Here is a 14163-nt window from a genome sequence, read left to right as displayed (position 1 = left end):
TTTGCAATTTTATATTTCCTGTTTTGAGCAGAGTGAACTTTTCAACGCCCCTGTAGAGGGAATGCTTATGCTGCAGTAAATGGAGATGCTTGTGTACAGATATGTTTGGTTTTTGCACTACTCACAGAACACACGTTAAAACACACTATTTACTTGGGTCTCAATCACTGTGGAGTGTTAAAACTTCTGTTTTGTGTGTAGCTCTTTGCTAAAGAGTGACAAAGATGTGTGCCTTATTAGCCATTATGTTACTAACAATTGAAATACCTACTGTTGTTAAATAACAATTATGAAAAATCTGAAATTAAAAACAAATAAATACAGGTATGAAATGACATCTGTGTATATATGGATTGCATTGTGTGTGTTTTTAAAAGCACTTTATAAATTTATGTATTAATCATATGATGCATCTGGGAGATGTTATGATATTGCCTCAATAGTTAGTAAAATATTAATATCTTTTATTTTTACATTATTTTCATAGGCTTTTTATTGAGACAGGACAGTAAAGAGATGACAGGAAAGCACTGGGTGGAGAGAAGGGAGCGGGATCAGCAAAGGAAATGGAGATAAGAATCAAACTTTTGTGTTACTTTATATATCTGGTCTGGGCTAAACTGTGGATCATTTATTGCTTCTTTGGCAGAACATGCATTCAGTGACTACATCTTTCCAGTGGTGGACAGTGGCTAAGTATGTTTGGGATGATTGCAACAGATTTTGTATTTCCTCCAGATGCTTTTTCTATTGGAAAAAGGCAAAACTGACCTTAAACCCACATCTGTCAGCTGTACACCCACACTGTAATGATAAACATACCATTTATTTTTGAATTGACAGTGTTAAATGTTGACCCCATAAAAGAACTGACCATATAACAGGCAGGAATAATGTTCTGTCCCACTCTAATCTTATCTGAGACAACTGTGCTTCCTCATCCTCGTCTTCCTCTTACTATTTTGATATCGCTGTGTTACATGTACCACCCCAGTGAAAGCTTTTCCACTGCACAAAAGTTTCTTTAGTTTCTTGTTTGGCTCATCTCAAAAATAACTGAAAGGTTCTTTAGAGAGCCATGCTGCCAACAACTGTCATTTACATACTGCTGTCCTTTGACTTCCTCTGCTTGTTGTGGCTAAAAGACCTCTCTTATCGGTTTTAACCCAAAAGCAGTGTGAAGCAAAACTGCATCATGTTCAATATCTTACATATTCAAATCATAAAAATTAAATTACAAAAATCTTTTCATATGCATACAGGTCCTTCTCAAAAAATTAGCATATTGTGAAAAAGTTCATTATTTTCCATAATGTAATGATAAAAATTAAACTTTCATATATTTTAGATTCATTGCACACCAACTGAAATATTTCAGGTCTTTTATTGTTTTAACACTGATGATTTTGGAATACAGCTCATGAAAACCCAAAATTCCTATCTCAAAAAATTAGCATATCATAAAAAAGGTTCTCTAAACGAGCTATTAACCTAATCATCTGAATCAACTAATTAACTCTAAACACCTGCAAAAGATTCCTGAGGCTTTTAAAACTCCCAGCCTGGTTCACTACTCAAAAACCGCAATCATGGGTAAGACTGCCGACCTGACTGCTGTCCAGAAGGCCATCATTGACACCCTCAAGCGAGAGGGTAAGACACAGAAAGAAATTTCTGAATGAATAGGCTGTTCCCAGAGTGCTGTATCAAGGCACCTCAGTGCGGAAGTCTGTGGGAAGGAAAAAGTGTGGCAAAAAATGCTGCACAGCGAGAAGAGGTGACCGGACCCTGAGGAAGATTGTGGAGAAGGACCGATTCCAGACCTTGGGGGACCTGCGGAAGCAGTGGACCTGAGTCTGGAGTAGAAACATCCAGAGCCACCGTGCACAGGCGTGTGCTTTTGAACCAGAAGCAGAAACAGCAGCAGAAGCGCCTGACCTGGGCTACAGAGAAGCAGCACTGGACTGTTGCTCAGTGGTCCAAAAGTACTTTTTTTCGGATGAAAGCAATTTTGCATGTCATTCGGAAATCAAGGTGCCAGAGTCTGGAGGAAGACTGGGGAGAAGGAAATGCCAAAATGCCTGAAGTCCAGTGTCAAGTACCCACAGTCAGTGATGGTCTGGGGTGCCATGTCAGCTGCTGGTGTTGGTCCACTGTGTTTTATCAAGGGTAGGGTCAATGCAGCTAGCTATCAGGAGATTTTGGAGCACTTCATGCTTCCATCTGCTGAAAAGCTTTATGGAGATGAAGATTTCGTTTTTCAGCACGACCTGGCACCTGCTCACAGTGCCAAAACCACTGGTAAATGGTTTACTGACCATGGTATTACTGTGCTCAATTGAACTGCCAACTCTCCTGACCTGAACCCCATAGAGAATCTGTGGGATATTGTGAAGAGAAAGTTGAGAGACGCAAGACCCAACACTCTGGATGAGCTTAAGGCTGCTATCGAAGCATCCTGGGCCTCCATAACACCTCAGCAGTGCACACAGGCTGATTGCCTCCATGCCACGCCGCATTGAAGCAGTCATTACTGCAAAAGGATTCCCAACCAAGTATTGAGTGCATAACTGAACATAATTATTTGAAGGTTGACTTTTTTTGTATTAAAAAACACTTTTCTTTTATTGGTCGAATGAAATATATTTTTGAGATAGGAATTTTGGGTTTTCATGAGCTGTATTCCAAAATCATCAGTATTAAAACAATAAAAGACCTGAAATATTTCAGGTGGTGTGCAATGAATCTAAAATATATGAAAGTTTAATTTTTATCATTACATTATGTAAAATAATGAACTTTTATCACAATATGCTAATTTTTTGAGAAGGACCTGTATGTGTTATGAATAAATGGATTTTTGATGGTTAACATTTTAGTCATTTTAATTGAAATACTTCTTTTTCTCACAGATCTACTAACATGGTGTCAAGTTGCAGAGATTTTAACAAATCAGATAACAGATTTGGGTCAAAGTGTGACCATAAACTGTGGTCTTGACTTAAAGGAGGTGACATGGTTTGTACCTAAATTTACCAGATCCTCCGGTTCTGATATTACGCTCCTTTTCAAACCCACCAGCAACATTTTACTTCAATAATAGATTCAGACAGAAATATTCAGTGCAGCCTAAACATAATCTGTTTCATAAATAATGTCAGTATTGATGAGTTAGGAGTTTATTACTGTACCAACATAGACAGAACTGCACAATTCAGCAACAGCACCAGACTTGATCGGACCACACGGATCCTTGGTGAGTGATACTTCAGCCATTTCCTCAAAAAAGCAATTGCTTACACTAATATACAAATACACCTGCATTTGTACAGTCATGGCCGAAAATATAGCACCCTTGGTAAATATGATCAAAGAAGGCTGTGAAAATTAATCTGCATTGTTAATCCTTCTGATCTTTTATTTAAAAAAAAAATCACAAAAATCTAACCTTTCATTGGATAATAAGAATTTAAAATGGGGGGAAATATCATTATGAAATAAATGTTTTTCTTTAATACACATTGGCCACAATTAACGGCACCCTTTAATTCAATACTTTTTGAAACCTCCATTTGCCAGGTTAACAGCTCTGCATGTTCTCCTATAATGCCTGATGAGGTTAGAGAACACCTGACAAGAGATCAGAGACCATGCCTTCATCCAGAATCACTCCAGACTCTTTAGATTCCCAGCTCCATGTTGGTGCTTCTTCTCTTCAGTTCAACACTCATTTTCTGTAGCATTCAGGTCAGAGGACTGGAATGGCTATAGCAGAAGCTTGGTTTTGTGCTCAGTGACCCATTTTTGTGTTGTTTTTGAGGTTTGTGTTTGGATTATTGTACGGTTGGGAGATCCAAACGTGGCCCATTATAAGATTTCTAACAGAGTCAGTCACTTATTTATTTATTTTTATCTGTTGGTACTTGATAGAATCCATGATGCCATGTATCTAAACAAGATGTCCAGGACCTCCAGCAGAAATATAGGCCCACAACATCAAAAATACAGCAGTATATTTCATTGTACACATGGGGTACTTTTTGTCCCTGTGTTCACCAAACCCATCTTTAGTGTTTGCTGCTAAAAAGCTAATTTTTTTAGTTTCAATCCGACCATAGAAGCCAGTCCCATTTGAAGTTCCAGTCATGTCTGGAGTGCTCAAAATTGTGAATATGAATGGGAATATACTTCTGAGATATTTTACTCATAAGGATTTCTAGGGGTGCCAATTAATTGTGTCCAACGAGTATTTGAGAAATACATTCATTTCATAATGATATTTCCCCCCATTTTAAAATTCTAATTATCCAATGAAAGGTAGGATTAACTTTTTTTTTTTTAAATAAAAGATCAGAAGGATTAACAATGCAGTTTCATTTTCACAGCCTTCTTTGATCATATTTACCAAGGGTGCCGATATTTTCGGCCATGACTGTATATATTTCTATTTTCTTTACAGACCCAACTCAACCTTCAGAGTGTCAGAATCACACTGTAGTGGTGCAGCCTACAGAGCCGACATTGTGGCAGACTGTTACTGTCATATTTGGTCTGATCAGTGTTGTTGTTCTGGTAATTGGGTTCAAAGGTGAGTTGTAGTTCTACCTTATACCATTAAATGAACTGCAGTAGCATTGATTAAGTTGTTCTTAATGTGTTGAGATTCTTTTTTTTTTTTTTCTTAGCATTCTTAGGCCTGTTTTTTGCTGGTCACAGTATCAAACACCCACAACGACAAAGAAACTGACCTTCTGCAGCTTCAACTGATAGATCCTGAATACGCTGACCTGATGTCCCTTTTGGGAAGTGTCCCAGTGTCCTGACAAAATGGCAAAAAATAATGTCCCAGTTTCAGCTATAAGGGTCACTGGGTTTAATTTACATGGAACAGAAGCCCAACATACATTTTAGAATATAACTGCAAATTTTATTGGATTTACTGAATAAGAAATGCTTGCTTAGTTAACTTAACACTCAACAGCTGTCTGTTTACGAACAGTGTAGCCATTTCTGAGTAGCCATTATTTCATGTTACTTAATAGCATACTTTGTAAAAGATTGTATAAAAGTGTTTGTAATGCATTTTCAACCAGTCGTGTTCATTGTTATGTTATCGCAGCAAAAATAAATTCAGAGCTGCTTTTACAGGAAATTACTTTGTAATCTGGTCACCATGACAGCTTTGTGTGTGTGATGCCACTCTTTGAAATTATAATAAAAGCACTTGAATATGGAGTTGCAATTTAGTTTATTTATTTATTTTTTCTTAATGCATATTTTGTGCTCAGTTATTAATAAATTAGTTTGGAATAGTTTGCCACAAAACCACAAAAGTCTCACCTCAAGGCACGATGTGCCAACAAGATTAGCTCACTTACTTTTAATCACTGAGTCGCAGCTCTTACATTTTCTTCACCCCAAAAGAAAAAAAAAAGTGTTTTAAATTGATTGAAAGTATTATGCTCTCTGTGTGTATTAACTGGACTATAATTTGTTCTTGCATATAAATGCTCTGATTTCTGTTGTTTATACAGGTCAATTCTGACAAAATAATAGTTTTAAACGACTCTCTTAAAGTATTAAGTCTTCTTTCTCATCTTGACCTAATTATAAAGTCATTTTAAGGATTTGATTATCAGATACAAATTTAATGTGACCACACACATCTTTTTAACGTCCTTCTTGTTTTTAGTTCCTGTTTTGGCTGCTTTGGTTATTACTGGTGGTGTAGAATGTGGCCATCTAGTGGTCTTAATGACATATAGCGTACCAAACTGTCACTGATTGTGAGTAGGGGGAGGCTGCAGACCTGGAGCCAGTAGATATACGCCCCAAGCAATTTTACGCCCCTGTTGTTCCTCATGCGTCCAGTAGGGGGAGGCTGTATATTAGTATATGATCCTAGTCATATATCAGAACAGCAGACCATATCTATATGTATGATAGCAGCAGACCTTCTTGAAGCGATACGAATTGAGGTATGTTAAATAATCTGCTAAAGTTATTGTTGTTGATTGTATTGTCTCACTCACTTTTAAAATTAATTACATTTTTATTTTTATCTCTTGTTGTCTGTCTTTAGCTTGCGTGACATGGCTTCTTCTGGTAAGACCCTGTTTTGCATTTAAACATACTCCACATGGTTTCTGGAGCAACATTAGAGTGGATAATCACAAATGTGTGATTTTTATTTTTATTTTTTTACAGGACAGTCTATGATGTGAACACACAAAAATACACATTTATAATAGGCATGTATGTCTCTAAGTAAAAAGCGTTGAACTGCACACTCACTCACCTCAATTTTTCAAAAATAATACATACATACGTTATGCATGATAAAACCCACATTAAAAACTTTGGTCCCATATGGTTTGAATGTAGATTTTGGTTTGAGTTGTTGTGAGATGATCTAAAGTATATCTTAATATACAGGTTTTCTTTAAAATAGCTTACTGATCTGGGACAAATGTATGTGCACTTAATGTGTGTTTTATCATACTCTGTCTTTAGTTCTTTATCTTGTATCTCATAAAGTTGTGTGTTTGCTTTAGCTACTTAAAAAAAATTAAAACTTCTCTTTCTAAACTTGTATAAATTAAAAACACCCATCTCGTTCTCTCTTCAGGGGAAAATAATATCTATACAGAAAGGGTTGCAACTTACCTGCGCTTAACAGATGCAGCTCCTGCTGTTCCCTATTTCACTGTCCTTTCTGTACTTCTGATTTTTTCAAGTCCTCAAAGAAAAATAAAGTACAAACTCATCTTCAGCTTCACTTTTCTCTAGGGCAGTCGTCCATGAAGGTAGCATCATTTATGAATTGATTTTTTTTTTTCTAAAAATGTTGTGTAATGAATGTTAATGTTAAATGGATGCATGATTTGATGATGTTTTTAGTTTACTCAAATAAAGCAATGTCAACATTGTCAGGGCACGTTGCATAAAAAGTTTAACAAATAAGTTGTGCATTGTCTTTTTCTGAAACATTAAGCTGATCACATGAAGTAGGAATGCAAGAAAATGAGTGATTTTTGTTTTGTTTTTCTTTTTTCTTTCAAATTATACAACCTACCGGTGTGGTCTAGGTTGTGTGTCATAATTACACTACCATTGTGTATATTGTTCCTCAATAAAAATCTGACGTGACAACTTTGTGGCCCACCTTGAAAGGGCTGCAAGACTGCCCGAAAATTACCCACCATTCCTGATTTGGCTCGGTTGTCTATGCAGTCCAGAAACATTTTTTCTTTCTTCGAGTGTTCTGATCCATGTTGGTGTACAAAATCTGGGGAGCGGAGCAGAATGTAAGATGTGAGTTGCCATCCTGTCAAGTTGAGATCGACTTAGCCAGGAGGAGTGGACTAAGCCATTACAAATGCCATCCAGCGGGTCAGGTCACTAGACTATTGTGGGTCCTTTTGCTGATGATCCTTCTCTTTCAGAAAGTACCCTGACAGAAATGGTCAGGCTAAAATGGTTCGGCAGTGAAAGAAAGAGAGATTGCCTACAAAGACAAAGCTTGGCCACTCAAGACAACAAACCCTTGTCTGTAGCTACAAAGGCGACAATGCCATCTTTAAAGAGTTGCATTTCAGTGTATGAGCCACATGCATCATATTATATCCAACTTGGAAGAATAATGGTCACATATGATGTAAAGCAGAACTCCTAGCATTGTCCTTGTGCCAGGTCAAGCACATACCCAACCAGCCTCATTCCCGATGAGATGTTCTGCCACAGATGTGCGTGAAATGTACCTTTATCAGACCCTCTGCTCATCACATCAAAGGCCAAAATTCTTAAATAAAAAATACAAGAATTATCCATGGTAAGTAATTTTGTTCCAATAGGATCTATAAAATACATAATGACATCAGTTCTGAATATGTCCTAAATGGTATTGTAGTATGGCTTAGTTTTTTAACATGGTACTTTTCAGACGTTGCCACCAATTTGGAATCCATTACAGGTATCAAGAGTGGAAAGATGGCCTGCATAATTTTAATGACAGTGTCATTCTTGACCTCCCTTTATGCCTACATCTTCGAAACATGCTACAGGTTAGGCTATCTTAAATAATTTACCATTACCTCTAGTAAAAGTAATGCTTTGCAAGGTTTTTCAAGAAGTGGATAGCAATTATTGTTTGTGTTATCTTAAATCATAGGCCCACACTGCTGTCGGGAGAGTGGTTCAGTGTCTGGAGGTCACTATAGGGGAACAGTTTCCTCCAGCCAAAACAGTGCTCCATGCCATCTCCAGATTTTGAGGCACTCACAGGTCACGAGTATGAATACTCTTGTGTGACATGTGGGGATCATCCACCCATTGTCATCATGGATCTCCACAGAAAAGGAGTATTCAACATGTCAAGTAAGTGTGTTGGCATAGACCAAATTGAAATTATGTGCTTTGAGCAAATAATACAAATAATTCTGGGTGATTAGACCATGCTTGTGCATATTTAGCCACAGGAGGCTTGCACCTAATTTTCTCTATTATACAGGTCGTCTTATTAATATTTTTCCTTTCTGTATGTTGTTAGTGAGTGACATCAAACTACCACCAAAGGATTTCAATGGACACATGGATATGGATGACTTTTGGGATAAACTGGCCCTGCAAATGATTGGTTGTGGCTTTGTAAAAAGTAATTCTCTTGCTTTAATGTGCCTCTTCTTGTTGACATTTGGTATGCTATTTACAATCTTTTTTCAACATTTTGCTTTTTCTGTTGTTATTTGAGAACAGATTGACAGTCCCTTCACTGTCCACCTCAATTACCACTATTGGGCACCATGGATTGGAAGAAATACAGGCAAGTCCAGTCAATGCCTTAACTCAGAGTTCCAAAAAATCCACCAACCCAAAGAAGCTGAGCTTTGCAAAATAACTGTCTCTGAAGATAACCTTAAAAATGAGAAAAAGGTCAAATTGATTTCATTCCTAATTTTTGTGACTAGTGTGAAGTGTTTCTTTGGCTAAGTAGCATGTAAGTATTTTTGTTGCAACTGTATTTTGATTTGATTTTAGGTATCGGTGATAAGGAAACTGTGCAAGGAATGTAGTATTGATGCCATTGGCTCAAAAAGTGACCTCCTAGAGAGGCTTTCATCTGAGATGAAATCTAAACAGACTTATGACAAAGTATTCGAAAAGATTTGGGGTGCCTCTGGTAAGAAACAAATGCTTGTGACTTAATATAAATTCACAACATCATATATCAGTCAGTCTCCTGTATATAAAAACAGTTTATAAATAAATATAAATAATACATTTTACAGTAGGTCATAGGTCTGCAGCCTCCCCATATAGTGTTTTTTTGCCATATTTCCTTCTCCCCCTACTGGACGCATTATTTACAACGGGGCGTAAAACTGCTTGGGGTGTAAAAGTGCTTGGGGCTATATCTACCGGCTCCAGGTCTGCAGCCTCCCCATATAGCTGATTGTTGTTATTATTATTATTTGAAATTATTTGAAATAATAGATTTAATAATATATAAATAATATAATTAAATCTGCAACCTATGTCCTTTTAAATATGAATATATGGCACCCTGGATTTTTCTTATTTACTTGATCAAAAAAAAAAAAAAAAAACTCCTGTGCTTTAAAGTTAAGCTTTGGCATAAATTAATAAGCTTTGGCATTAAGTGTTGAATGTAACTCTTCTCTTTGTCTTCAGTCACCCGTGATAAAACACATGCCATACGTGCTTCTGTTTGTTTGTTGTGTGCCAACCCCTACTCTAAATAAACACAATACAAATACAAATTAATACAAATGCTTGATTGTAACCATTAAATGTTTTCAAGCTTTGAATTTTTATTATTTCTTTCTTTTTTATCGTTTTTCTTTTTTTATTTATTTTTGCATTTATTTGTTGTGATAGGATAGTTTAGAGCTGACAGGAAGAGAGCGGAAGAGAGACGAGGGCTGGATTGGGAAGGGTCCTCCAGCCAGGATTCGAACTCGGGACGCCCATAGCACAACCAAGCTGTATGTTGCCATTGAAATGTTTAACGTGAATTTTCAATATGACCTTGAAAAAGTGTGAAAACTTCCAGTGTGATTAAAAATAAGAACCTTTAATTAACGAAAACACTCCTCATTAACATACCCACTCAAGCCAACACAGACCAGGCACTCAAGGAAGACAAGCAAGTGGCGTAATGATAAGATCCTGTCTCAGTAGGCAGATGTTGTGGAACAGGAAAGGAAGAAGGATAAACTCTCCAGTGGGCACCACTTTATTCAGTTCGTCAGGACAGGAGAGAGCACTGCAGCAGGATGGAGGAGTAGAGGGGTCTTGGCCTCAGCAAATTACTGGGAGATGCAGACCGATCTGAAGAAGTGGCTAAAATTCCCAGAGAAGATAGCACACACCAGCCTCAGACCAGATATTGTCCTCTGGTCTAGAGGCACAAAACAGGTGGTGCTTATAGAGTTAACAATACCATGGGAAGAAAGGATGGAGGAGGCTCATGAGGATAAGCGCAAGAAATATCAAGACATATCCTTGAGAGCCAACAAAAATAATGGAAGGCCTGGAATTTACCAGTAGAGTTTGGCTGCAGAGGTTTTGCTGGGCAGTCACTCTGGAGAACCCTTGGGCAGCTGGGTATTGAAGGGATGGCCAGGAAACAGCTTATAGGCAAGGTTACCGAACAGGCTGAAACAGCAACTCAGTGGATCTGGATGCAGCGCGAAGTGCTGTGGCACAGCCAACCTATTGAAGGGCGAACAAATACATAGAGTTGGTGGTGGTCAGCAGGGGTAGATCCAGGATGCTGAATCTGCTGTCGAGCCTTCCCGAGGTGTCTTGGGCTTAAATCGGTGAAACAATGAAGGGGGGTGCCCATCTGATGACCAGCTGTAACTACCAACTCTTTGACCTGGTGCTTAAAAGGAAGAGAGAAGGAGAAGAGAAGCGATGCAACTGGCTCACAGTTGGTGCAGGGCTAAGTACCTGTAAAGGTGGGTCAGTTGCAATGGCCTCATCGTATTTTGCATATTGTGGCGGGAGGAGCAAATGACAGACACAGTGGGTGTGGCGTCAGGCCTCGGTGAGGCTTTTATAAACAAATATACCCAAAAGAGTAAATAAAAGTGTCCAAAATAAACAGGGTATCTGGTGTCCTCGTCGTGCTGCGGGGTATGTGACGGGCAGGTAGTGTTCTGGAAGGAAGGGTACAGGTAAGGGGCGGAGTCCGGCGGCCGTACGCGCCCCCTCTTCGGTCCGGGGCGTGAGGGGCGGCGGCTTCTTCCAGCGGCTGCATCCATCTCGCTGGCTGCGGCGCTTGAAGGGACTAGATGGTCTGGCATCCTGGCCCGACGGCCGTGTTACGGGTGCAGTTCTTGTCCGGACTGCGGGGCCGGCAGCTCACGTCTCCGGTGTGTGGGAGTCCCTCTTTGCACCCTTCCTAGACCGGTCTCCCGAGGAGAGGCGCGCTCGGCTTAAGAGACCGGTCTCCCGAGGAGAGGCGCGCTCGGCATTTAAAGTGCAGCGGTGATAAGGCTCCATTTGCATCAGGTGTGCCTCCTCACATGCCGCCAGCCCTGGCTGTTCCATCGCCCCTCCTCTCTCACACACCCCCTCCTGTCGGGAGCCTGGTGAAGGGTGGTGATTAAGGGACGGGGTGACAATAATAATTAGGGGGAGGCAGCCGACTCATCACAATATCTTTTTTTCTGGGTTGACCCAGTGACTACTTGGAAAGACAAGTTGGCGACCGAGGAATAATGGTTGACCGCGAGGAGGAACCCACTGCTAATCACAAAGCCCAAAGCTGGGGTGTGGATGCTTGGCAGGTTGAAGCACAACCTCCGCGAGGAAGAACCCATTGCTAATCGCTATGGAAAGGTACATTACAAGATACCCCCAGGGCCGAGCGAGAGTGAGGGAGGATGATCGGCCTATATGACAGACTACTGTTATGACCACTTATGATGAACAATCGACTATGGAACAGCTAAAGATTTATCTCGGGTCTGCAGATGTGGGAGTATACATAAAAATGATAGGCACAAAAAGATGAAGTGCTTGCAACCTGAACATAATGTGCAACACACAGGGAAACCTGCTGAGACGGAGGAGAGGCCGGGGCAGGAGGCAAACCACAGTCCCCAGAATCTCCAGGCACATGATGAAGATGGGAGCAGGAACAGCATCATTGATATGTCAGAGGACATGAAGCACCAAGCAGAAGCGGAGGGTACACATGGCATTAGACAACCTGGACAGGATATAGGAGTAGGAGTGGTCCAAAAGGAACTGGTGAATTGGCCTGCTGCAGGGGGAAGGATGGAGTGGGAGAAGTTTGATCATGATGTGGATGAGGTGCTGGAAATATCTTTGGCAGGAGATGTGGGGAAGAAGCTCAAGGCTATGGCTTCCATTATTTGGAGCATGGGTGCTGATTGCTATGGAAAGATAGAGCTGAAGGTTAAAACATATGCTCAGCCAAAAGAAAACAGATGTGTGAAGGAAATAGCAATCCTTAGAGGGGATTTGCAGAGGCTGAGAAAGGCATTTCGTGAACAGTGTTGGGGAGTAACGGAATACATGTACCGGCGTTACGTATTCAGAATACAAATTATGAGTAACTGTATTCCGTTACAGTTACAATTTAAATAGTTGGTATTTAGAATACAGTTACATTGTTGAAATCAATGGATTACATGAGGATACTTCTCTGTTTCACAATCTCTAAATAACGTTTATATATATATAAAAAAAAATTAAAATAAATTAAGGCAACTTCATGCATTTCCCAGAAGCCCCAATATAAAAACGAAAAAATGTGCGGTTTGCGTGATCAGTCACATGGAGTCGGAAGAGGAGCAGCGGGAGCTCAGCCACAGGTAGAGATGGAGCCGAAACAACAGAGCCAGGGCAAGAATGCATTTATATCTTGGAAATTTAAACAGCATTTCACACTAAAAAAAGAGGGAGAACGAAATATATCTGTGCAATGCAACCTCTGCTTACCAGCAACCAACCTCCTTTCAGCGTCCAAAGACTCCACTTCCAACCTGAAGAAGCATCTTAAAGTAAGTAATTTTTTTCTTTAAATTAGCCAGGTTTAGTCGTCTGCTGTAGTTTTACTGGTCACATTGCTATTTTATAGTTGTATCAGGTAGCTACCAGGTCTGTAACGATATGCAATGTGATATGAAACCGAAATCACGATGACACTCATATCGACGAACTGCGTGTCCATTACAGATTTGCGCAAAACTTTTGCGATTTTTTTTTTCTAAATGTCGACAAAAAACTATTTTGAAATGACGGTGTTTCCATTAACCGACTAAAACTTCATTTTTTTCCTCTCGCGATAAGTAAAATCATTCCAAAAACCATGGCAACGGACGTTGGTAGGTTTATGTACTTTATCCCAGCCACTGCGCTGCGCCACTGCAATTAATTATTATTAATTGATGGAAATGTGTGTGTGTTTTCCAAGCATTAATGGTAAGGAACGACCCTTATTATACTTGTGAGTGGCACATATGAGGTGTTTCAGCAGTAAAAGACTGCTTTAAAATTTTCACAGAGACCTCAAACAGAAAGCACAAAGGCTTTCTGTAAAGTGAATTTCGTTTTCTATTAATTTTATCTTAATTTTAATCAACGTTTCATCAAAAAAAATCATGGATTTAATAAATAAGTAAATATAGCATACTCATACCACTTGGCTAGCAACATGGGTTCAGGATAGTGCTAAAACAATTTCAGTGTTATTAATTTGTGCTCTTTGTGTCTTTCTTTATTTTAGAGGAAGCATTCCAGTGTCTTGCAGTCTAGAGCAGAAATGGCATCAGATGATGGTGGTGAAGGAAGTGCCATGCCCACCCCACCTCCTCTCAAACAAGCAACACTCAGCAGCACCTCAGTAATCACCCAAAGTAAAGTAAACTCCTTGGTTCTTGAGTTCATAATTGCAGATGTGCAGCCCTTTTCTTTAGTGGAGAATGCCTCATTCCGTGAGATGATTGCAGGAATTAGTGGGGGTAGGACACACATGTGCAAAAAAACATTGATGCAGCGCATTGAAAGGGGATCTCAAAATATGAAGAAGGCAATTACTGAAACTCTTCAGGATGTTCAAACCGTGTGCACAACAGCAGATATATGGACGGCTCATCATAGGAGTTT

At 39.5% G+C, this 14163-nt stretch overlaps 1 protein-coding gene and 2 long non-coding RNA genes across 5 annotated transcripts in view; all 3 read left to right on the top strand.

Annotated features, from left to right (window-relative positions):
* LOC109083705 (V-set domain-containing T-cell activation inhibitor 1-like) overlaps positions 1 to 14163 on the top strand; it is a 53544-nt gene that overhangs the window by 4571 nt on the left and 34810 nt on the right. Inside the window, exon 7 of one of the 2 annotated variants that reach the window (XM_042749958.1) lies at positions 488 to 1042. The exons of the other annotated variant lie outside the window; for it this stretch is intronic. Coding sequence (XP_042605892.1) covers positions 488 to 499 — 12 coding nt within the window. The 3' untranslated portion in view covers positions 500 to 1042. Of the gene's footprint in view, positions 1 to 487; positions 1043 to 14163 lie in introns of those variants that run through there. 2 annotated transcript variants of the gene reach the window in all.
* Positions 3157 to 5233, top strand: LOC122141798. Of its 2 annotated transcripts, XR_006158107.1 has the most exons (3): positions 3157 to 3256; positions 4460 to 4588; positions 4686 to 5233. It is a non-coding gene; the product is annotated as an uncharacterized LOC122141798 (long non-coding RNA). The 2 variants fall into 2 exon arrangements; XR_006158108.1 differs by lacking the exon at positions 3157 to 3256 and having other exon boundaries at positions 4360 to 4588.
* LOC122141799 lies at positions 7945 to 8653 on the top strand. The gene is made up of 3 exons (XR_006158110.1): positions 7945 to 8063; positions 8171 to 8376; positions 8549 to 8653. It is a non-coding gene; the product is annotated as an uncharacterized LOC122141799 (long non-coding RNA).

This window comes from Cyprinus carpio, chromosome B22 (assembly GCF_018340385.1).
Source record: "Cyprinus carpio isolate SPL01 chromosome B22, ASM1834038v1, whole genome shotgun sequence".
Classification (NCBI taxonomy): Eukaryota; Metazoa; Chordata; class Actinopteri; order Cypriniformes; family Cyprinidae; genus Cyprinus; species Cyprinus carpio.
This window is presented reverse-complemented; position numbering and strand designations above follow the sequence as displayed.